The sequence below is a fragment of the Parasteatoda tepidariorum genome, chromosome 6 (assembly GCF_982258835.1).
Source record: "Parasteatoda tepidariorum strain Cologne lab strain chromosome 6, Ptep-v5.0, whole genome shotgun sequence".
NCBI classification, from domain to species: Eukaryota; Metazoa; Arthropoda; class Arachnida; order Araneae; family Theridiidae; genus Parasteatoda; species Parasteatoda tepidariorum.
In genome coordinates, this window is record NC_141760.1 from 96094507 (window position 1) to 96119493 (window position 24987).

The following is a 24987-nucleotide window of genomic DNA, read 5'->3' on the forward strand; positions in this document are numbered from 1 at the left end:
TGTTCAGCTATAATAGTAATCAATAGTTTATTGTGCTTAATACTTTAAAAAGAAAGTATTATTTTGTTAGAAATATCAAATTTTTGAGGTATTAATCAAAATTATCAAAAAAGTTAGAAAAAAACTACCCTGTAAATAAATGTGTATTACAGTGACACTATAACATTTGGCCAAAACGATAACAACTGCATACTTCTTAAATTTTCAAAAATATGACAGTTAAACAAAATATGTGGCTATACACATTTGATAGAGTTAAATTCATAAATTATTCCATTTTGTTCACTAGAGTATAAATTATTCATGAAATATCCTATTTAAATAAACACAAATGCATAGATCACCTAAAATATTATAATGGTTGAAAAATAATGCGGCAAAACTGTAATTTTATATTATTATGCCCAGTAAATATGCAAGGAGGTCTAATATAAATGATAATTATTTATAATAACATTTAAAAAAAACTTTTAGAACATGCCACTAAAAACAAAACTAAAAATATACGCACTTACAAATGTCAACTCCACAAAGCATTAAGGGATGTTCATTAGAACTGAAAAAGAGAAAATTATGAATATTTTTTCCAGAGGCAGGTACCTTTGTTATATTACAATAAATTTCTATACTATTTATAACAGAAAATTTTAACAACTATAAATATTGAGCACAACGTTAGAAAAATACTAATTCTAAAATAATAAAGAATATAAACATTTTCTTTGAGAAAACTCATGGCTATCTTATTAAATCAAAACATATCACTATATAAAAATATAGGTTACCTCTAAAACGCTGTTACTGTGCAAATTATCTAGATATGCAGCTTCACTGTTTTCCTCTGTTAAAGTTCGGAATCAAGGGTTTTTAGTGTATTACCTATAATAAGCACATTTACAGCTTCCTTATAATTAAAGTTAAAAAGTTTTATTTTATTCTATCAACTAATTTGTTTAAATGTTCTGATTTGTTTTTTTTAGTTATCATAAAATAAATAAATAAATGAAATTATGTTGATATCCTTAATTGTAATGATATTTTAAACTGTTTGATTCTTGTTTGGTGTTATAGTTTTTAAAGTAATTGATTGATTGAACCTACTAAAAAAATTAATTTGAAGTAACATTTCAATTTTTCAGGTCTATAATAATTTAATTATGACCTGTAACTGTGGTTGTTAATTTAAGCACACAGAAACGATGCCGATGCTCTCAGAAAGATCATATTTTAATTTTAACGAAAGCTTAGTATATGTGCAAATTAAATAGATAGTTTGCATATTACCCAAATAATTTAAGAAATGATTGTCATTTTAACAGAAATTATAATATAACTTTTGTTTTAGCTGGGATCATTGGTAGTCCAGTCTACTCCTAGTCCAACTGTAAGTTTAATAAGTTATTTTTTTTAATATCAAACAATGATTAGTTTTTTGAAATAATAGTTTGTAAACCATTCATTTTTTTTTTTTTTTTTTTTAGAAACCCCCAACTACCCATGCTCCATTTAGTCCACCAGTAGATAACCTCCGACTAGATAAAGCACCTCGTGTAAGTAATACAAATTGATAGTTTTGGTAATGGCTTCATTAATTCTTTTAAATTGAAAACAGTTTTTGAAAATAATACTTAAAATATACATGTAATTGATTAGAAGAACTATGCTTTAGTTGCTAAACCTTTAAATGAGGCAATTTTTAATGATTCTGTTAACTTTGTTGGATTCACTAAAATTTTAATTCTTTCAAACTGAAGACCTTAGTGGAAGACAATTAGAAAATAATGCTTAAAAAGCATGACAAAAACAGTAAGAACTATGTTTTAGTTGTTGTCTTTAAATAAGACAATTATTAATGCTAATAGATTTCTGTTGAAAGAATTGGAGATGAAAGATAAATATGAAAGTCATTATGGAGAAATCTTCAGAGGAAGGCATTGGCCCACATTGGGCTGTCTGGCAAACTATGATGATGATGAGATTTCTGTTGATTTTGTTGGATTCACTAAAATTTAACTTTACTTAAAGTTCTTCATTTTACAGAAAAATTTTATATTTTAAAAATTGAAATGAATGAATTTTAATTTGTTGTTTACATTAATTTTTTTATGATTCTTACATTTTTGCTTTCAAACTGAAAGATGTGGAAAAAGGTAAGCAATTTATGTATGTTATGTAATGTTGCTTAATTGAAAAAAAAACTTTGAAGATTTCAAAAACTTTATATCATACTTTTTATATTATTCAATAGTATATACAGATTCCTAAAAGTATGATTTTAAAATCATATAACCAAAAAAGGACACTATACTTTTGCATATTGTTGGAATAAGCTTTCAAAAAACATTAAATGTTTTTTTTTTTTAATACTAATATTTTTTGGACTCACAGACATGATAATTCAGTTTTTATCTTATTCAAGAAAAATAAACCACAATTTTTATTAGAACTGTAGTTTCTTTTGCATATAAGATTCTCTCTTTATATTTAAAGGTTTTGAATAATTAAATGACAAAATAGGACTTAATTTATGTCCTTAATGTCTTTTATTTATAATTTGACTAATAAGATTGATAAATCCAATTTTTAAAAAAAAGCTCTACTTGTAATGAAAGTGCTAATGTAATAAATTCCTAACATAATACATGAATTTTTAGTTACGAATGGCAGCCCTTAACCAACCATTTTCTGGAGATATGCATGGAGTCAGAGGAGCAGATTACGAATGTTATCGACAATCTAGGAGAGCCAACTTACGGGGTACTTTCCGAGCATTCCTAGCATCCAGGGTTCAGAACCTCGATAGCATTGTACGCTTCGCAGACTACAGCCTTCCAGTCATCAACCTCAAGGTAAACACTGCAAATTATTCCTATAAAAATATTTTTAATTATTACAATATTGTAATATATTTGTGCAAAAAAAACTATTAAGAAACTCTCTTTTCACAGCATAGGGTTAATAAATTGAACTTAAAAAAAATTGTCACTCTCAATGCCAGATCTAAAATTATATAAGAATAAGATTCAAATCTAAGTTTAGCCTTATACGTATTTACTACAACTGTTTAAATTTTTCAGTATTATTTTCCTTTCAAAAAAGCAGTTTTAAAAATTACTTTAAACTGAGATCTTTGATACTTTGTAACCTAAAAAAATCTGCTAATATTAAGATTTTACAAAAAAAATAAGAAAAAAGAAAAGAAAGAAAGGAAAAAAAAATATCAAATTGAAAAAATACAAATACAGAAAAATGTCTAATATCAACATATTAAATTGAGGCCATTGATTCTTGTGTGAAAAGATCAGCTTAACTGTTCAACATTTTACAAAATAAAAATTAAACGTTCAGAAAAAGTTAACAATTATAGTGAAAAATAAAACACAAATAATAAAGTTTAATGCATCTGTCTTTTTATTGCAGGGTGAAGTGATATTTAATGCCTGGAAAGACATTTTCACTGGTGCAGGAGGAACATTTCCTTATCCACCTCGCATTTACTCCTTTGATGGTAGAAATGTTTTAACTGATAACAGGTGGTAAGTTACAAGGTTTGATTTTAACAAAATGTCTTAAAATTCAAAGATTTCTAAACATATCATACAGAAGAACTGAGAAAGATATTTAATTATCAATATTTAATATATATCTTTAAGATAAAAAGTTTACATCCTTATATGTTGTGAAACATTAAGAATTATACATAAAAATAGGTATATTTGTAATTTGAGCTTTAAGGGTAAGATAAAGTTTGAACATAAATTAATAGTATTTCACTTAATTGCATTTAACTATGACATTTAATAAAAAATAAACTTAACTAAAAGTTTCTTAATTTTAAAGATAATCTAGTTTATGTATGATATTATAGTAATTTAAAAACTCATAAATATATTGAACTAAGAGGTTGGGACAATTTTATAAAATTCACTAAAATTAATTGGCTGAAAAAAATTTCAAAGTTTCATAACATCATACTTTAAACAAACCTTAAATGTAAAACAATTAATTTCAAACAATTTAACAATTTTGAATTAAAGATGAAATTTTATTATTTTTTATTTTATTATTGGTATGTGTAAAAAATCCTAAATCCCACTTTGCATTATCCATATTTTGAATAAAATCTTTGCTCGAATTAAAGACAGTTCACTTCATATAGTCCTTTTTGTAATGTTTCATAATTCAATAAAAACATTTAACTACTAAAAGAGTGAAAATTAAGTTTTAAATAAACAATTTTAACCGGTTTCTTTAATCTTAAATTTTTAACTAACTGTTTTTAAATGTAAATATTTTGATTTGAGTTTACTTATGATTCGAAAATGTATTCTTCATAGATTTTTCTCTCAATTTTTTTCAATAAAACAATGAATTTGATTAATTTATTCTAAAAAAACTATTAATTCATCTATTCAAAAAAATTTAATTAATCAAATTACCAATCTCACATAACCAAGATATAAGTATTGGATATATTTATATTCATTACCATAATCGAATAAAAAATTAAGATAAAAGGTGTTAAAATGTTGATAGAATTTGATTAATATTTCCAGGGCTCAAAAACTGGTGTGGCATGGTTCTGACAAGCATGGAGTTCGGGACTTAGAATCATATTGCGATGCTTGGCATTCTGCAGGCTTAGGCAAAGTCGGAATGGCAAGCTCTCTCCTACGGGGGCGTCTCCTCGACCAAGAACGCTATTCTTGCAACAACTCTTTCATCGTCCTGTGCATTGAGGCCACCAGTCAAGATGACTATCGAAAACGGAAAAAACGTGAAATCGATGAAGACTTTTCTGGTTCCGACGATGGGGATAATCAAGAAATGACGTGGGAGGAATTCCTCAGGAAAGAAGAAGAGGAAAGTGCAGCAGAAACAAACGAGATTTATGTATAAAGCCAAATTTATTTATAAAAAGAAAAATTCCATGAACAAAATGACAGATTTTTTTTTCTATTGTATAGATCGCAGCTGGGGTTCCTGACTTTGATATTCTTAAATTATGCTTTTCATTCGTTAAAGAAATAGACTTTTCTCTGAGAAAGAATCTTTGATTCATATCCTTTTGTATTATATATCAATCTTTTGACTTGAAGGAGATCAATGATTTGCTATCAATGATTTGCTACTTATGTGTTTACTTAACTGCCATCATCTTAGTGTGATAGATAAGTGTGTTACTAGACATTCATGTCTAGTATGTCAACTAATGTCTAGTAAATATGTAGTATGTCTTAGTAAATATGTCTAGTAGCACACTTATCTATCATTAGTGTGATAGATAAGGGAGTTACTAGACATTTTTGTGAATGTATGTACAGATCAAATCTATGTCTGTAAATTTTAGATTTCTATCATGTCACTTGCACTCAAATATATTTATTTATTTCCGAATTTAGTAGTAAAATTTTATTATCTGTACTTAAATAGTTAACAATTATCTATTTCTGTGTAGTCTTATTAACATATCGATATATATATAAGTGGCCAATTGTGTATTACGTAGATCAATGTTAATTTTTTTTTCTTTTATTAAAAATTATAAATCACTATTGATTTTTTAAGAAAGCTTCTATATTAGGTAAAAACAATGTAATTTCAAAAGAAAATAAATCAAAGTATTAAAAAAAATAGAAGTTTTTAACTGAATACTTTTTTATTTTCTGAAGTCATTCATTTAAAATAAGATTTTTTTTATTTATTGTATCAAATGATAAATATGATTGATCCTAAAATATTTATTTACAATAATAATAAAAAAAAAGCTTCTCTATTAGGCACAAAAAAATTTAATTTTAAAAAACAATCAAAGTACTAAAAGAAAGTATTTGTTTCCACTAAAGGTCATTCATTATTATTGAAATACGTGTTTTATTTATTTTAATTTTCATCATTGAAAATTTTGTTTATTTAAAAATTTATCTAAAGATAAATTTTTAAATAAACAAAACCTGCATTATTAATAAACAAAAAGTGCAATTTTAATAAATATTTAGTTAAAGAATAAACAGCTAATTAGGACTAATGTTTTCCTAATTTCTATCCCATTTAATTAAACTAAAATGTAAAAACAAATAATATTTATTGTTTTAAGCAAACCAAAAAGTAATAATTAGGACTAATTACTTCAGTTATTTTCATTAATTTATTCATTTGAATTGAAGTAGCAAATGTAAATACAAGTAAAATTCAAAGCTTTATGCAAGAATAAAAGTAAATTTACGTATTTATATTACATGTATTTTGTTGTTTTGTAGAAATGGTATTGAAATGTAACTATATAATATGTCTGTTCCATATCATGTCTATTCTGTCATTTCTATGTGCAACATGTGTATTTAATGTTGATATTTCATCGCTGATTTGATTTATGCTAGTCACTTTTTGACTTGACAAATAGGAATGGATGTGTTTCTTCACGCAATCATTATAATGCTAATCATTTTTCATATTTATTTAAGTATTTCTTAGAACTATGAAGTGTTTTGTGGAGTCAAAACTGTTGAAAAAATCAGTGAAATATAATTGCTTATGTGCAATTTGTGATTGTCTTGCTTGTGGAAGATTTGAAATCTCATCTGTTTTATACTTTTTAATCGCTATGCAATACAAATTGTGAAAATTGAACAATGTGTGCATGTTATTTATTTGTATTGATGAACTATGTATGTATTTTGTGTTCATATCTGGTGAAAGTCTAGGAATTGAATAATTTCAAAATTAACCGTTCTTTAAAAACAAATAAAAAATTCAAGAAATAACCTTTAATTTAGATTATAAATAAAAAAGCTAGAAAGAAAAAAAAAAGTCAATAAATTCTGAAACAAGAATTTATGTAATTTTTGTAAGATACTAAAATAGGCATCATTGATCCGTATGCTAAATAATTCCTATCAATTTTGAAAATGCATTATTTACTCTTTGATAAATGTATCTTTCTCTAAATTATTCTAAAATTAAAAATTAATTTAAATTTTAAAAAATTGGTGCTATCTACTTTGGAAATTTCAGCTTTATTAGTAGTTTAATACAAAGAGATATGAGATATTGCATTAAAATTAATTTTAAAGAACTAATCATGATAAAATTTCAAATGATGTAGGATTAAAATTAAAAACTTAATGACTGGATTCAATTATTAGATTAAATAAACAATGATTGGTCCCCGAATTTTATATGAAAAAAGTACATGAAAGAATATACACAAAAGACTCAATCATGAGCAAAAAGAGTTTAAACTAAAAATAAACAAAAAGCATTGGTCATTAAGAATTATGAAAAAAAAAAGCCTACTCCCAAGTATAAGATAGTAAATGAGATATTGTTGAGTTATATATTGAAAATGTATGATTTACTCTTAGATTACTCTAAACATAAAATTAATAATTGATCTTGGATAATTGATCAACTTTCTTGGGAAATTTCAACTTTATTATTTTAAAACCTAAAGGCAGCATTGCAATTGAAAAAACTACAATTTAAAAATAATAATAATAAGAGCGATGAGGGTATTTAATATTTAAAAATAAGAATTATTTATAAATTATCACCAAGTATTTAATTATTATTCATTAATTTTACAATTTGAACCTAAATCAAACAGCACAACAAATTCTAAACAATTTAAATATATCTTTAAAATATTTCATTTTAATCTAGACTCCATTTGTTTATTATTTTAAAACAGTATTCCGATAACTGAATTCTTGTTTTCATTTATATTTGTTTGTTTGAAATAGTTTACATCAATTTTATTGGTGCATTTATAGAAAGCAAAATTATGCTGAATTGGTGTAAATGACAATGACAATATTATGAGTATTAAATATTTGATAGATTCACGACTATGAATTCGTATTTTCCAATGATGAAACACATGCAACAACACTATGCATATATTTATACATATAACATTATCTATTATTTTTTCATAATAAACAGGACTACTCAATAGAAACATTAAATTCTAGATCTTTATAATACTATAGTTTTAAAATAATATTGAGGCAATATAATTTCACACTAAAAAAAGCTTGATGAATTTTATATAGCTGATAATTTTATCTTTAAAAAAATATATGGTCATTTAATCTAACAACTCACATAAAAAAGTGTAGAATATCTCATTTTTAATAACAATTTTCATAATAATAATAAACATGAATAATGTATAAAAACTGTTAATATGTTAATAAAATTTAAACAATCCTCTCATAAAAAATTAATTTAATTGATCGAAAAAATTTTAAATCCAAATGAAATCTTAATAAAAGCTTTCAAAAATTGCTCTATGTGTTTCAATGAAAGTTATCTGATAAAATTGGTTTTTCAATCTAAATAGATATTTTTTAGAATCTAAATTAAATAGAAATCTTTTTTAAATGTTTATATTTTTGTTTATTTGGCACAAAAATTAAATAAACAGAAAACATTATGAAATTAATATGAATAAAGATCTTTATGAAAATTTATAGATATTATGCTACTTGTTTTCAAAAAATTGCGGGAAATTCTGAAAAAATTAATGGAGTTTAAACGAAATGATATTTTATAATATAGAACTTCTTTTGCTTTGAAAATAATAAAGATCGAAATAATCACAACTGTACAATGAAATATTAATGTTAAATTACACTTTTAAAACAAGTTTGCCAGCTTTTATATCAAAACAAAATAAATTTAAAAAGTTTCAATTAAATATAAACAAATAGGCTTTACAATATAAACTATTTTTGAATAGGTATAAATCACAACTTCAAAAAAAAAAACATACATATATATATATATATATATATATATATATATATGTAATAAGCGAGACAACAACCTCTATGTTATCCCGCCAGATGTCGCTCGTCTGAACGAAAGGTATAGAACTTTCTTGATGTAAATGAAGAGAGTCAGTTGGAATTGTCTGTCCGAGTAGTTTCTAAGTGAAACGGATAACCTTAGTGGTTAAGACTCTAAGTGACTATAATACTAGTTAATTGAAATACGTTTCTGTGTGAAACTGGGAACCTGTGTGGTTCAATCTTAAATATTTAAGAGTCTGTGTGACTCATGTTATCATTAAAGAATAAGCATAATGGCGCCACAAATGATTAAAGGGTTTTTAGTTCTTCATTTTTATTCTCATCATCTAAATTTTCATCTTTATAACAGGATTCTATTTTATTAAGCAGTTTAGTCGTTAATGCTCTATATGTTGTTCTCTTTTGAATGGTTTTTTTCTTCGAGTTTTCATCAATTTCATCTGTCTCATTATCACTGACCGACATGGTTATTCAAATTCAATTCTAAAGTTCCCAAATTCAATTCTATTCAAGTTTCAAACAAATTCAAAAATCAAAGTCACTTACATGAGTCATCCACATCTGCCCCACGTAACCAAGGCATTTATATATATATATATATATATATATATATAAATTTGAAAAGGCTATAAGATGTTTTTTGTCTCTCCTATCAAATTTGTAAAAATGGATTAAGCTGGTTTTAATGAGAATAATTTTATTTGCATAGTATATTAATAGCATTTTAGTAAGAAAGCTTTATTTTCTAAATGAAAATAAAATTTAGGGATGAAAAAAAAGCATTTTCCCACCTAATTGTCAAGGCAAAAGTAACTTATACTATTTAATAACACTTCAATAAAATAGGGATTAATTTGTAAAATACAGAAGAAAAAACAAACAAATATTGTAAGTTTAAGCATTTCAGCATTTTTTTAAAATTTTGCAATTTGTCATGAACTTTAAAAATTAGAGATCAGGAAAAAAATTACATAGTATTAGAAATTATAATATAAGTATAGAATAAGAAAGTATTAACTGAATTAGTATATATATTCAAATAAAGATTAATTCAGAGGTGATTATGCTCCGGAAAAAATCCAGATTTTCGGATTTTTCCCTAACTGCGATCCGGAAGTTTCCGGAAATCTCAGGTCCAGAAGTTTTAAGAAATCATCAATCACATTTATGTATAAAAATTCTTGAAAATTTTATTTAAAAATATTAGAACTAGGCCATGGCACAGAATAGATCAAGATGGGAAAAACTTATTGGGCCAGCCTTGGCCTGTCATAGGCTGTAGTGCCCAAGAAGAAGAACTAGAATTTATACTTGGCATCTTTCCTTTGTAAATATTTTTCTGGTAGAATAATAAATGTATGAGAGATGAAAATAAACTTATACATAATTATTCATTTAAATTATGCTGTATATAATTTATTTAGTATTCAATGTTTTGAAAATATCATTGATTTAAATTTATAAAGACATTATGCGTCTTTAATAATTTTACTCAAGAAATTTTCTGGATTTTTGAGTTGGACTCAAATCACCCCTGTTAATTTAACTAAGAATCAAAACAGTAAAATAGTTTTTTACCTTCAAACTTTAAAAAAGCATGTGCACAATATGAAAAGATCTATAAAATACATTTCACATACAAATTACATATTAATGTGTTATGGTAGTTAGAATATTAATATGAGGCAGAAGAAAAAGGACTATAAATAAACTTACCCTTCTAGCATCTGTTCTTCAAACAAATCACTTAGCTTACAAAATCCTTCAAATATTTATCCTTTAAAGAGATATTTAAAGTGAGAAAACTAATAATTGATAATCAAATGGTTTAGCAAATGCAACCGAAATAAACATTTAACTCATTTAAAATTAAAGCTAATAAAATTTATAATAGTAATATGAGCTTTAAAAATACCATCTTTCATAATGATAAAAAAAAATTCAATCATACTTATTTTATTCATATTGCACTCAAATGTCATGTTGCATCCACTCTTTAATCATCATTATAGCAGATTAACTCCACTGTCATATTAAATCATATCACAGACAAGAAATTTATTTCTTAACGCATAAAGCAGAAAAGTAAATTTTCCCAGGTTATATTCAAAATGAAACAGCACACCCAAAACTCACTTCCGTCCTATGTATTCAAATGGTATCCTATGTAGTCAAATGGCTTTTCCCGGGCAGTGCAGATAGATAAAAAAAAATATATAGGCAATTCTTGTATCTAAAAAAACATCACTACAGTGGATTCCAGGAAAATTTATATAGAACAATCACACTTAAACTTAAAAAAGAAAAACAGTCAAAATATTAAGTTGAAACCTTTGCTCTTCTCGCAGTTTCAATCATTACATCACATTTATCTGCGTGAACACAATACAAGCACAATCCAAATCCTACAATGGCAGTTACAATCACCAATATAGGCAAGAAAAATCATACCCAGGAAAATGAGTGTAGACTAGGACTGGGCTATAAATCGATATATCGCGACATATCGATTTAACGCCTATATCGGCAAACCGATACAGCGACTTTCATTCCAAGCGATGCATCAGAAATCTGATTTAAGCCGTCGAGTGAAGAAGACGATATAACGATATAGCGATACACGCAAGGACTTTCTCTTACGTTCCGATGCCAACTCGCGCTGCGGAAGACGATATTGTTTCGTTATGTTGAGACGGCCTTGACTGATGAGCGGTAGAATCAGAATCACTTTTGAGACCTTATATCGTTATATCACATGTTCGTTTTCGCAACTTCGCGATTTGAAATCGTTTCTTGTAGATTATTTTCAATGGGATTAACTTCGTGATCGCCGTCGTAACCTTGTTCTGAACGCAATCTATTATTGAAAAGAATTTATAAAGAAAAGTTTCTTCATTAATTAGGTAAGTTTTTTATTTATTTTCTGACAAAACTTTTTTTATATTTTTAAATGTGAAAATTATCGGAAATCTAATTTAAGGCACCCATAAGGAATTAAATTACAAAGTAAATAAATTTGTTAGGTTATTTTTTTACTTTCTTTTAATTTATTAAAAACCTTTCGGATAAAACTTCTAATAATTTAATGGGCTTCTATTACTGATTTTAAATTTATAAATCTTGAGTTGTTTTTATTTTTAGAAATAAAGTTAAAACAAAACTTATTTTTTGGACATAAGTCAATAAACTTTATTTGTTCAAAAGAATTTGAAAAGTTTGCGAATTTTATTCATTTCTTTTTTTTTTTTTTTTTATCAATTACTACTTCGTTTTATTAGAGAGTAAAATCATTATTTTTTCTTTAATTTTCGTTTTATATTATTAGTTAATTAGCTAAATATATTACCGAATATCACAATTCTTTTGTTTTTATTTTTAAGAATTTAATTAAGAAACTTTGCCTTACTTTGTTTTTCGTTCATAATTCGGTCATTATTTAATTTAATTTAATTATTTATATGAAATAATAATAAAAATAGTGTTTAAGAAGCATTTTTTTTTCTAAAATTTATTTAGCTCTTTGTTTTAAGCATACAAATAATTTTTTAACGAACTTATTTTTTAAATTTTGTTCCTATGCTGTTAGGTAAATATATTGATAAATTTCACTTTTATTTATTTTTTTATTTTTAAACTAAGAAATCTTTTGTTATTTGCGTGATCATTTTTAGAAAATATAACAAAACTTGTGTTTACTTCTTCATTAAGAATTTGAACATTACGATCGAACTTAATAATTCTGTAATTATTTACGCATAATAGTACAAGCAAATATTGATTTGTTAAAAAAAGTTTCTTTTTTTAAAAAAAAAAAATTATTTTTAACACTTTGTTTTAAGTGTATAATGAATTTCTTAACAAGTTTTTTTTTTAATTTTTTAAATTTTCTTTCAATAATTTCAACTAGATATCTTTATAAAATTCCCTTTTTATTTTTAAACTGAGAAATCTTTCAGAGAACGAAAATTTTAAGAAATTATTACAAATCTTATGTTTATTTTTTAGTTTAAAATTCGAACATTTTTAATTTTAAACTTCGGCTTTTAGTCAATCTAACTTTTATTTTAATTAAAATATATTTTGAAATTTTAAAATCAGCTTTTGTTTAATAACAATATTTTTTTTCATTAAGGGTGTTTTAGGGGTTAACTTAAATTAAGACTGCTTATACCTTATAAACGATAAAGAAGTACAAATATTTCATTCTGTATCTACACACATTTTTTCAATAAATATTTTAAGTAAGATTTGTACATCTTAGTCAATTTATTTAATATCTTTCTTTAGCAAAACATATATATTTTCAAATTTATAAATTGATTTAAATCAATATGCCTATGAAGTCTTGATAGAAATCTGACTTTCTGTGCCTTAAAGTAAATGAAATTCAAAAATACTATATCGCGATACATCGCTATATCGCGATGCAAAACTGACGATATATCACGATACATAATTTCTAATATCGCCCAGTCCTAGTGTAGACACATAACAAATCAGTAACGAAAATTTTTTTATAAAAAATTTTGTCATAGAGATTCTTAACGAAAGAAGTTAACAACCTCCTAGAATGGAAGTTATAGACGTCTTACTACTAAACTAAATTCAGTGGCGCGACAGCCCATAGAGGGCCAAGGCCTAATGTGCCCATCTCAGTTTTCTTATCCTTGGGATCTGGGGTGCAGGAGCAGATGTTCCGGTCAGGTGGTCAGCCAAACGCGGAACCCCCAGTGTTGAGTTCCCAAGCATGTTTGGAACTCATTTATCGACCCACTGAAGGGATGAAAGGCTGAGTCAACCTTGCCCGGCCCGAGGACGTCTTACTACTATATTACAAATAAAAAAATTTAAAAAAGAAAGTTTTTATCAAAATTAATAGTAAAATATTGAATTTTGAGAATTTTCTAAACAAATCAGAATAACTTCACAACTGCGCTATCACAGGTATTTTTCGACTTAATATTCTATGTGATATGAGTTTGTACTTTACAACTATGAGATTTTCTAAATTCACTAGCCCTTCAAAATTTTGCTAAATCTTGTATATAAATTATAATATTAAAAAAAAAAAAATTTTTTTAGCAAAATAGAATAACATTTAAATAAAATTAGTAATATTACATTATAAAAAAAACTTACCAGTGCCTAACAACCAAGGCTCAAAACTTCTGTAACTTCAGCACAAATATGGTATAAAACCTTATTCCATATGAGATCAAATTGTGACTTCATCTAAGTAGTGCCGATTCATAACTTCCAGGCATGAAAAAAACAATAAACATTTTAGTTCTAGTCATCAAATTAATGTTTTCTAACTGTTACTTTTACATAACACAGGATTTGTAATTATTGGTATAGTAATTCTTATTACAAACTCATGTAAACCATGTATTATTTTAAATGAAATTGTTCATAAACAAATGCATTTGCAGTAAAATGGTGAATGGATTAGATTGGAAATTTTGGCTCAGATAATTTTTTAAATGAATAATTTTAGTATATGACTCTATTAATTTATGAATAAAACAATATCAAAAATTTATAACTAATAAATTATTCAAATTATGTTATATAACTAAAAAATAATCAAATTAAAATATTATAATCTACACAATAGTTGCCAAACTAAATAACAATCTATTTAGTTAGACGGCTAAAATTTAATTCATTATCATTACATTTGTATGATAGATGGAACAGAATTAATTTCAAATAAATGGAATAAATGTAATGATTATAGAGGGAAAGGAAGCCAGATAGCCAAAAGAAGCAACCAATCGATGAATAAACTTTTGAATTTATAACTATTTCAATATGAATCAATTTTTCAAGATATAAATATTTCACTCAAGAAAATAATTTTATGAAGAATAAAATATGACTTTTAGATATGATGAAGAAATTTTAGATCAATGTAATTTAAATAATCTTTGCATCTAAAAAATTTAGAGTATTTTTTTAGAAATAAATTCTTTACCTTAAGAGTAATTTACAATTACATTGCATAAAAAGAAATTTAAAATATGAATTAAAATTTTTCTTCCCCTTGTCCTTTTTTTCCCCTCCTACAAAGATTACACTCCCCTTTAAAATTCGATGAATTTGCTTTGAGCATCCAAATGCCTCTCAACACCACCTATTTAATGCTATTTTTTCGTATACAGATTCTTTCATCTTATTACTTTTAATTTAGAGGATAAAAAATATTTAAAAAATTGAAGATTGAGTTTTAAGTTAATTGTAAATATTAATCGTGGAATGTGGTACATTCGATTCTAAAGTTTATAGCAACAATTTGAGGAAACCGAAAAGAACCATCCAAAGTTGTGTTACTCTATGAGAATACCCTCGCTCCCAGTATTAGGCAAACACAAGATCTTCTGCTACAATTTAAATGAGATCCTACAGCCCGCACTTGGCTCTCCTTTTCTGACAATGGGGAATTAATAATAAGTGATAAATTGGTTAAAAGTGCAGATGGCTGACATTGTTGGTGATGCTGAGTAAAATGCAAATATTATGAGAAGTTTTAGAATGCACATGGTGACTATGTTGAAAAATAAAGGACAGCTGTATCATTCAGAAATAAATAACTCATTAAATCCATGCAATTTTTTATGTACAGCAAAACTGAGGTCAGTTTCTGAAATCCCCTCATACAGTGGCAGAAGAAAGTATTTTGTAGCTAACTAGAACATCCATGTAAACACCTTCTATAATGCCGAAGCCCTGAAATTATGACAAACTATTGACACCAGTTTTCACTACAAATTTTTACTCCAATAATAATAGTTCCCGTGTAACAGTGAACTATTACTCAGCCTTTATGATATGAGATTCTTGAAACTGAAATGCAAAGTAATCATAGAAAATGCTGAATTAAAAAAAAAATTTCCTTTTTCAACAACTTGAAAAAGTGGCTTAAATTACTCCAAAAGCTTCAAATATATATTAACAGTAGAGGGTATAGACAATTTTATTTTCACTCAATATATGATGTTAGTTTAGAGGAATAAAAAAATCATTTTCCCACTAATTATGTCTGAGTACCATAACCAGGGGTGATTGTGAGCCCAAGTCAAAATTCCGGAAAATTTCTTGAGTTAAAAAAAACAAAAAACAGTTTAAATTGAAAAAAAATTAAACAAGGGTTTTTTCCTATATTTCTTAGTTTACTTAAAATATATTTAAAATTTTACACATACCTATACCATTTACACATAGCTATGATGACCTGGAGAAGTAATTAAAATTTACAAATATGTCTTTCTTTCTCGAGTTTATGATTATAACAACTATTTACTGATAAAAAATTAATATTAATCATGAATATAAGCTTATAAAGTATCACTCTGGCTCTCCCTTACAAACAAATAAAATAAACTGTGTTTTTAAGTTCCACCTTTGAAAATTTGATTACCGGAAACTTCTGTGATAAATGATATTTTGAAACGTCTGGACCTTCGATCTCCGGAAACTTCCAGATAACTGTTAGCGAAAATTCCGGAAATCCGGATTTTTTTCCGGAGCACAATCACCCCTGCATAACTAATATATTTTTCCTAATGACATGTTGGAAAAAAGAGAGCTTCTTGGCAGAACACTAATATCTCCATAATTTAGGTTACCAAAAGTCAAACCAATGTGTATCTCTAAGAATTACAAAACTAAAATTATACCCTTAAAAGTATACAAAAAAAATCTTTTTTTTTAAATCTGAAAGTAGAAATGTCTTAAAGTAATAATAATGCGAGTTCTTATATGTAATCTATTTAAAATGACTTTTTCATTTCTTGTAAATGTTATTTAAATCAATCATTTTGCCTTGACCTTAATAGACATAGAAATTTAAAAGGTAACACTCACAGAAAGAGTATTCTTTCTAATAGTTAAGAATATTAGAGAAATAAAAAAAGAACTATGTGCAACAATATTGGAGCATATTTATTACAGTCTTTGCACATACAAAGTTTTTGCCAGACATTAATGAAACATACATCCACATCTATTAGATACACAGACTTGTGACATATTCATAATTATACAAAATCAATGAGAAAAAAAAGTAACAATTCTCTTTAAAATAAGATAGATGATTAACCCTTTAACTGCCTCGCCACTAGGGCAAATTTGTACAAAAGTTTCTATGATAAACACAAAATCTTCATTGACTAAAATGGGGTAAACTGGTTTCCCGTTAAAGAAAGCAACGAGGTTGTACTACTGGGTTTTTCAGTTATTAAATTACACTTAAGACATACATATAAAGGAGGTAAACAATCTATAAACATAAAAAGAAGATGCATATAAAGGAGGCAAACAATTAACTAAAAATTTAATGGTTTTACTGACCATTTGGAATTTGCTATTTTGTAACACTTTATAAAAATTAATTGGCAGTGGACTAATGTAAAGAAATTAGTTCAGATCTTATAAAGGTGCGACTAAACAGACAATAAACATATAACAAATAAAAATCCTTTTCTGAAGAAGTAGTAGAAATGAGAAAATGCTAAAACGATTTTAATCTCAAGCTTAATTATACCAACTCCCAACATAACGATTATGAAATTATTATTTTGAGATTCAATATGATCAGTTCAAGTTTTTGTATAAAGAAGTTTAAAATTTATAACATTATAGGGAAGAAATAATAAAATAACAAAGAAAGCTTAGGTACTAGTTTCCTGTAGTAGATATTTAGTATATTATCAAAGAAAAATATCATTAAAAATTATTTCTTATTATGATTTTTTTTAATTATTATTATTATTTGTTTCCTGGATACTTTTAAAAAAAAAAGCAAAATAAAAACTAATAGATCAGGGACTACCAATAAAAACATTAGATTAAAAATTAGAAACGTTCAAAACCAAAATATAAATGTTCAACTTACTGAATTTCTATCAAGTTTTTCTTAACTCTTTTGACCCCTTCCCGACTTTAAAGACTAGTTAAATAGGAAATCACACGATATCTTAAATACCTACAAACATTTTAGAAACAGTTGCTTGATATCATTAATTCAAAAATCGTGAGAATGTAAAGCTAAATATAAAGACTGATTTAAAAAAAAAAAAAAAAAAAGATGACTCAATATCTTGAAAAAGCAATCATTCCAATGTATCAAACATGTAATAAAAACTATAACATGTGTAATAAGTTTTTTTTAGGTGAATAACACTTACGATGCTTACAATAATTAAAAATACATCACAATTGGAAAATTATGCAATTAGAGCTTCAATTAAAATATCTAAATGACATTAACAGAGATATCAATCTTTATCGGAATTGCAGATACTAGTGACAGTTTAAATTTGAAAAAAATAATTCCGACCAGCAGAAAACTACGATGGATATATACAGCTTTAACCAAAGAATTTATACTTCAAAATTTTATACTAATTTATATAATATTTCTGCAAGTTTGCTGTTTCAGTTCTTTTCCTTACCTTATTTCTTCACAACACACTCAAGAAACAAACAGTTGAAAACAAAAATGCTTTCAACGAAGGAACATATAAGAATATTTCTTTACAAAATATGATATGAATAAAATAAAAATGTCACATGTTATCAATACAAAAAAACTTCACAACTAAACTCACAATGATATCATTACTTATATGTTTAAAAAGGGTGTATTGAGCTTGTAATTTTTGTGAAATAAACATGTAATGTTTAAATAGAGAAGATTTCTGTATCATGATCTGCAGCAGAATAATTGTCAAGTCTTGACAACTTCCAGGCAGCAGCCAGCGAGAAGCTAAAAAAAAATCCCAGAATGGGACCATAACTACCTACCCTCTAGCAAACCTTAACTGATTTTTATAAAATCTATTTGGCGCCTTGACGTTTGTAGTTGGCGTGACAGATCATGATATGGAAATATTCCCCTAAAATAAAATCAAAATAGGTTTAGTAAATTTTTTTTTAAAATTCTGTGTAGTCTTATTTTTTTATACAGTACTAAGCCCCATTTCTGGACATCCGTTTACCAGACGAATCTATTTTTGGGACACTTTTGAACAATCATTTTTTTTCTTATGGTTTGTGGTTTGTTAATAAGTATTAGAAAAGTTTTTTAATATTATTATTTCTTTTTGCTCTCTCTTCTCTGATAGCTTAACATCCTTTATTTTGTCTCATTAAGCACACTAAAAAGGCTGTTGAAAAGACAAGAGCAGTTAAAGAAAATCCAAGTTTGTGGATAAGAAAGAATAAACTATGAATATTGATGAAGTAGAATATCAACAGTGGGGATATTTCCGTATTGTGATCTATCGCTCCAACTACAATCGCCAAGGTGCCAAATAGAATTTATACTTACAAATTTTAAAAAGAAAATAAAACAGGTAGATGTTTCCCGGGAGGTGCTACGAGTTATACCTTTCCAATTGGTCCCTCTCTGTGATGTTTTTTTTAAAGTTCTCGTGGGTCACTGCCAGGAAGTTTCCAGATTTGGCGATTATTCTGCCACAGATCACGATACGGAAATCTCCCCCTGTTCTTACTTTTAGTTTTCTTTTTTAAATTAATTTTTAGAATTCTTTAATGGCTTTTTTTATGTTATTTTTATTTGATAATCTGTGCTACTTATTCTTCATAACATTAGGGAAAAGAAAAACACATATTCATGAAAGAGATAGTTCAATTTATTATCTACTTAAGTAATCCTACAAAACTAAAGCTTTAAGATATTATCTGATTAAAAAGCTTCAAAAATATATAAATGAGAAATAACAGTCGGCATGTTTCAAGCACTCCAAAAATAGACGTCCATTTTTAAGACTTGGCACATGTGAATGAGAGCCTTCCAATTCACATCTGACAAGTCTTGAAAATGGACATCTATTTTTGGAGCACTTGAAACACGTCAGCTGTTATTTCCTATTTATATATTTTTGAAGTGAATAAAGTTTTTAATCAGGCAATAGTATTCGCTCTCTTTTATTTATATATGTAATTACATTTTGTCATACTAAATATTTGATTTTTTGAATGTCATTCAACCTATAAGAAAACATTGCTGCTCGAGAATGTAGTCCATTATTGTCTACAAATTTCTTTTCTTTTTTTCGTTTAATAACACATGTTTTGATCTTTCGTTACCTTAACTTATTATCCAAACTCCCAACGATTCCAGATATGGGACTTTCCACTGCAATACAAATCTTAGACAAAAAACATCGGTTATACCTTATTTTTCAGTGCATCAAAAATACTAATAAAGTGAAAACAAAGCTCGGCAGAAAATTTTGCCTGATGTTATTTTTAAAATTTACTTAATTTAGAAAGTTTCCTTATAATAATGATTTAAAAAAGATTTTTTTTTTACTTTTTTTACAATAAGCAGATGAGGAATGTTATAAATAAAGGGGAATGTCATCTTTTTTATGTCCCATAATATCAACATATGGGATTCAAAAGAAGCACCAATCAATTTTTTAAAAATGCAACAAGAAATTATGTTAATAAACTGAAAATAATGCTCAGCAGTTAAGTGTAATATACCTAAACTTAGCCTAGAACAAAACAGTCTAAGGATCTAGAGTTAATTAAACTTAGACAACCTTTAAAGCTAACTCAATACTGATGTAATAAAGAAGTAAAAATTAAATTAAAAAAATTCTTAGCAAGAAGCAAAATGTCATTTGTCTTCTTTGAATCCCATAAAATACCAACTCCTAGACAAGGAAGCACCAATACCACGTTTTTCTTCCTTAAAAACTTCAGGAAACTTGGTTAATAAGCTTTCCAAATATCTAGAGTTCAAGTAAGGAGCAAAAGATATAAGATAGGAACATATATAATCAAGACTAGCCCCAAACGGATGAACATAAAGAAAGGTGCTAATTAAAGTAAGAAGAAAGACTTCTCTCTGTCGAATATCAATTCCATCTGGATTATCTCTTCTAGCTGAAGTTTGGTTATGGCACAAATTAGGTTGCTCGAGATTTTTAGGTTCATTCTTTTTCAACTTAGAAGCTAAAGCTTCCATTTTATATTTTTTTAGCTTTGCGATGCTTGCATCGAATCCTAAACACCTCTCTTTTAAACTGTCAACAGAATATTCTTGTTCTTGAACCTTTTCCTGTATTTCTCGTTGAATTATGTCACTCTCATTTTCAGCACCTTGAAGCTGATTTTGTAAATTATCAAGCTGTTCTTTAAGTTCCTGATATTCTTTTTTGAGTTCAGCTTTTTCGTGATCCTGGCTACTGTCGGGAGATCTGTTCACATCGTCATCGTTCACGTCTTCGTCGTCATCGTCCTCTTCGCTCGTGAGGACCCGTTTCAGCTTCATGGCCTCTTCTCTCCAGTAACTAATATTTTTACGCTGCGGTTTGGTGAACTGGTCCCATACTTTCTGCTTCCTGGAAACTTCTATAACACGACAAATTTCTTCAAACTGGTCTGATAAATTACTTAAACCTTTAGACACTTCTCTTTTTTCTTCATTAAGCTCTTCTTTTATTTGAGTTTTTTCACTCATCAATCTCCACACTTGATTGTGAGCGTATTTAATCATGTCTATAAAATCATTGTTATTACTTTTATTACAATCTCCTCGCTTTAACCATCCTGTGAGGACTTTCAAACCTTGACGAAGAGTATTCTTCTCTTTGAGCATTTCATTTACTTTATCAACCTCTTCAGCTGTGAACGTAGGCAAAGGTGACGGTGACCGACCAGCAGCTTGTTGCGAATCTTTAGAGCCACCTTCTGTTTCTCTTCGAAGTAGGCCTCCCACATTATCTTCATTCCTCATGTATGACATCACTGTTGAGTTAACAGTCATGTTAGGGTCAGAAATGGGCATTCCGTACATGCGATTATCAGTCCATGTTCTGCCATAAGGCATTATAAATGGATTTTGGTTCGAAGATGGGCCAAGCCATGAGTAAGATTGTGTTGTTGAAGTGGTAGGTAATGAAGCAGCTTCTGAACGCTGTGGATCAGTAGCTGGATTTTGAACTGTCTTTTGCGTTTCTGAATCAGTAGTAGAATTAGGTTCGGTGCTGCATGAGGAAGTTGGCGGTGGACACCACTGTTTATTGCCCGAACCACCGTTTTTATTTTCCTCCGAAGAAAATGGATTATTACGTTTCATTATGGAAAATATGGCATTAAACCGAATCAAGAGATATTTCTAAATGTGTGTGGGAACTAAATTACAAAATGTAACACAATTTGCGATTTTTCAGTCCAAAATAAGCTATTTCTACAAAGTTACTTATATTCAAATTAACACAACTCTCAACACGAACACAACAACAAAGCAAGCATTAAGTGTTATCCAAAACGTGAGTCTAGCAGTGCAGTAAGAAAAGTTCGTTCGTAATAATGTTTATAAGGCTAAACTACAGTTCTAAAAGTGAGCAATTTACAAGAAACTGATTGAACTCAAAAGTTCAGAATATTCAACTCTGCATCAAATACGAATGATTAAACTTTGAATACACTAGATTACGCTATTGGTCGAAAATGACATCACTGTTTGTGGATAGGGACATGCTGTGCATTGGATATTATTTTGGCGACAGATCTTGATTTGGCGACAGATTTTAGATTTAGTTTTCAAACGCTCTATGTATACACGTGTTATTAATGTTTCTTGTTTTTATTTATCAACTTGTTATTATTTATGTTTAATTATGAAACAGGTGTTTTGCGAAAAAATATTTAAACAAAATAAAAATTTATACTAGGATATAAGCAGATGTAAAAACTAGAATATTTATATCATATTTAAAAGAGCCTTCGCAATCAACTAATTAATTAGTTATTAATTTATTCATAAAATATTACAAAGTGATCATAAATTTTTTTGTAATATTAAGAAATGAAGCTAATTATTTTCTTTTTAATTGTAGAAAAAATTTCAATTGGAATTTCTTTGAAACAGTTGTTGAATGGTGTTAGAAACTCCTTGATTGACAATTTTGAAAGAATTCATCTGCTAATGAGGCGGAATATTGGCAATGCCTAGCTTTTAAGTATAGTAGTTTATCCATTTCTAAACCTAGTAATGATTATAAAATATCCTTAACTGAGTCTTAAGTAATAACAAGTTAGTTAATTTGCATGACTCAAATGATCATTCATACTGACACAATAATATTTAGAAATAAAAGTATGTTTTGAAATGACATGATGTTATATTATATTTTTAATTTGAAATAAGTAAAAGAATTACATTTATAGCTGACATAAAAGTTTCTAAATTTTTTTAAAGAACTTTTTGACTTCACCTGCCAGGCAGTATTGTCAACCTCTTCGATTTCCTTTGAAAAATGTATTGTGACGACTTTTTATGTTTCACAATAAATGTCTAAAATGAAAATAAAAACTTTCTTTTGTTACATTTTGTTTTCGTTTAAACATGGTTGCATAACATATTTTGTAAGTATCTGTAATTATTTGGAAAACTCACTAATGTTAATAACACTGAAAAAAAAAAAAGCTATATATATCCGGCATGGTATTTCCCTTTTCTAATGTAGTTTGTTATGCTGATAACAAATCTGAAAATCATTTTGCTTGATCAGATCCAATTTTCAAAATTCTGCCAAAAACTAATTTTTATTAAACACAGTTTAATTTTTACACTTTAACTTTTAGTAAATTTAATGGAATACTGCTTAAATGTTATTAGTTTTAATGAAATTTATTTGCATTGGATACAATGACTGCACAGTTTCACCAAAGACATATGAAGTTTTTTATGTAATGGAGTTTCGTTTGGATTATTTTTTTTTTTTTTTTTTTTTTTTTTTTGTGATGAGTGACACTGTATCCTAGAACCATAGGAAAAGTTCTGGAGAAAACGAAATGAGCATCAGGAAAAAAGCATTACTTCATCAATTATGTGAATTTAATGACTAATTTGATTCAGGCTGTAAAACATGAATCCAATAAAATTAAATGTGTATTTAAATGTAAATAAATATTTTTAAAAACGCATAGATATGCAAAGTTAAATGGGAGGCTTACAGAAACCAACTTTTAATGCATATTCCGCAATTGTTTCTCATGAGGTTAATTTTGTGACAAAATAATAACATTGACAAAAATTCCATGTAATACATTTCATTTTAATATCTTTTGAAAAAAAAAACATTGATAAAGCATTGTCTTGTAACAATTAGTGTAAATATTAGAATTCTGGCCCTGTTTAAGAGTCTAAAAAATTTTTTTAGTTTGTACATGAGCTTCAAATTAATTTCTCAACTTGAGTGAAGTTAGATATCTTTCTAGTTTTAAAAAGATATGTAAATTCATTTGAACAACTAAATTCATTTTTTATCTGTAAGTAATTCATTTTTTATCTGTAAAAGTAAGTCCCTCTCACGTTACGCCTATAATCATAATCGTAGTTACGATTAAAAAATATTCAGATTACGGATAGTAAGTAATTTATAGAGTACTTATGCAATTTAAAAATACTGCAAATTATAACACAAATTGTGAATTAGGCTAAAATTTTGCCATTTAACAAGTAAGATTATAATTTTCTTTTTATAACTATTTGATAAATTTATTATTAATTTTATTAGTCTCAAGATACATAACTACATAAGTTTTCAACTGTGTTTATTAGTTTAATATTTTAAAAACCTAAGAAAATGACTGTTCAATAGAAACAATAAAGCAGTTAACTGAGTTTTAAAAAAAAGCACTGATGCAGATAAATAGAACAAGTTATAGAGAGGTTAAGTATTTATAAGCGACGTAATTAATACAAATAAGGTAATTTATACAAATACTATCACTGTAGACAGTATTTTTTGTTTATGTTGCAAATGTTTATAATGCAAGCAATTAAAGAAATATTTCTTTAAATAATTAAAATTGTGAAAAATAATAAAGACAGTATTCACATTTTGCGCAGTTTTGTGGTAATTCTCATTATAATCTGTCTCGCAGTGGATTGATCGTTAAGACACGGTTCCCAGCAGATCACCAAAGTCAAGCATCACTGGCTACGGTACTGTGCGGGTGGGTGACCACTTGGATTAGTCTGCTATGGGACCAAGGGTGTGCGGTATTGGTCCTCGTTAAACTGTTCGACCGTAAAGTGCTCGACTTCGCGTGCAGGTCGTCGGGCTACCGAAGCGGGGATGCTATCCCCTATGCAGAGGATCAAAATTGTGATGACATATCT

The 24987-nt window shown here is 27.1% G+C and overlaps 2 protein-coding genes and 1 long non-coding RNA gene across 12 annotated transcripts in view; 1 reads left to right on the top strand and 2 right to left on the bottom strand.

Moving 5' to 3' along the window:
- Mp (collagen XV/XVIII-type protein multiplexin) overlaps positions 1-5791 on the top strand; it is a 233136-nt gene extending 227345 nt beyond the window's left edge. For 9 of the 10 annotated variants that reach the window (XM_087166214.1, XM_087166207.1, XM_087166212.1 and 6 more), the window contains 5 exons: positions 1346-1384; positions 1482-1550; positions 2655-2849; positions 3421-3536; positions 4557-5791. In XM_087166214.1, coding sequence (XP_087022340.1) covers positions 1346-1384; positions 1482-1550; positions 2655-2849; positions 3421-3536; positions 4557-4899 — 762 coding nt within the window. In that variant the 3' untranslated portion in view covers positions 4900-5791. The remainder of the gene's footprint in view (positions 1-1345; positions 1385-1481; positions 1551-2654; positions 2850-3420; positions 3537-4556) is intronic. The other variant, XR_015434795.1, reaches the window with a different exon arrangement.
- LOC122270610 (uncharacterized) lies at positions 512-14944 on the bottom strand. Its single transcript, XR_006225910.3, has 5 exons — positions 14794-14944; positions 13956-14069; positions 10533-10593; positions 2755-2869; positions 512-556 (listed from the first exon to the last, which is right to left on the bottom strand). It is a non-coding gene; the product is annotated as an uncharacterized LOC122270610 (long non-coding RNA).
- A 4395-nt stretch (positions 14945-19339) lies between these two features.
- Positions 19340-22318, bottom strand: LOC107456802 (ecto-NOX disulfide-thiol exchanger 2). The gene has a single exon (XM_016074758.4). It carries the CDS (start codon positions 21931-21933, stop codon positions 20470-20472), a length of 1464 nt encoding a protein of 487 aa, XP_015930244.3. The 5' UTR covers positions 21934-22318; the 3' UTR covers positions 19340-20469.
- Between the last annotated feature and the right edge of the window lie 2669 nt (positions 22319-24987).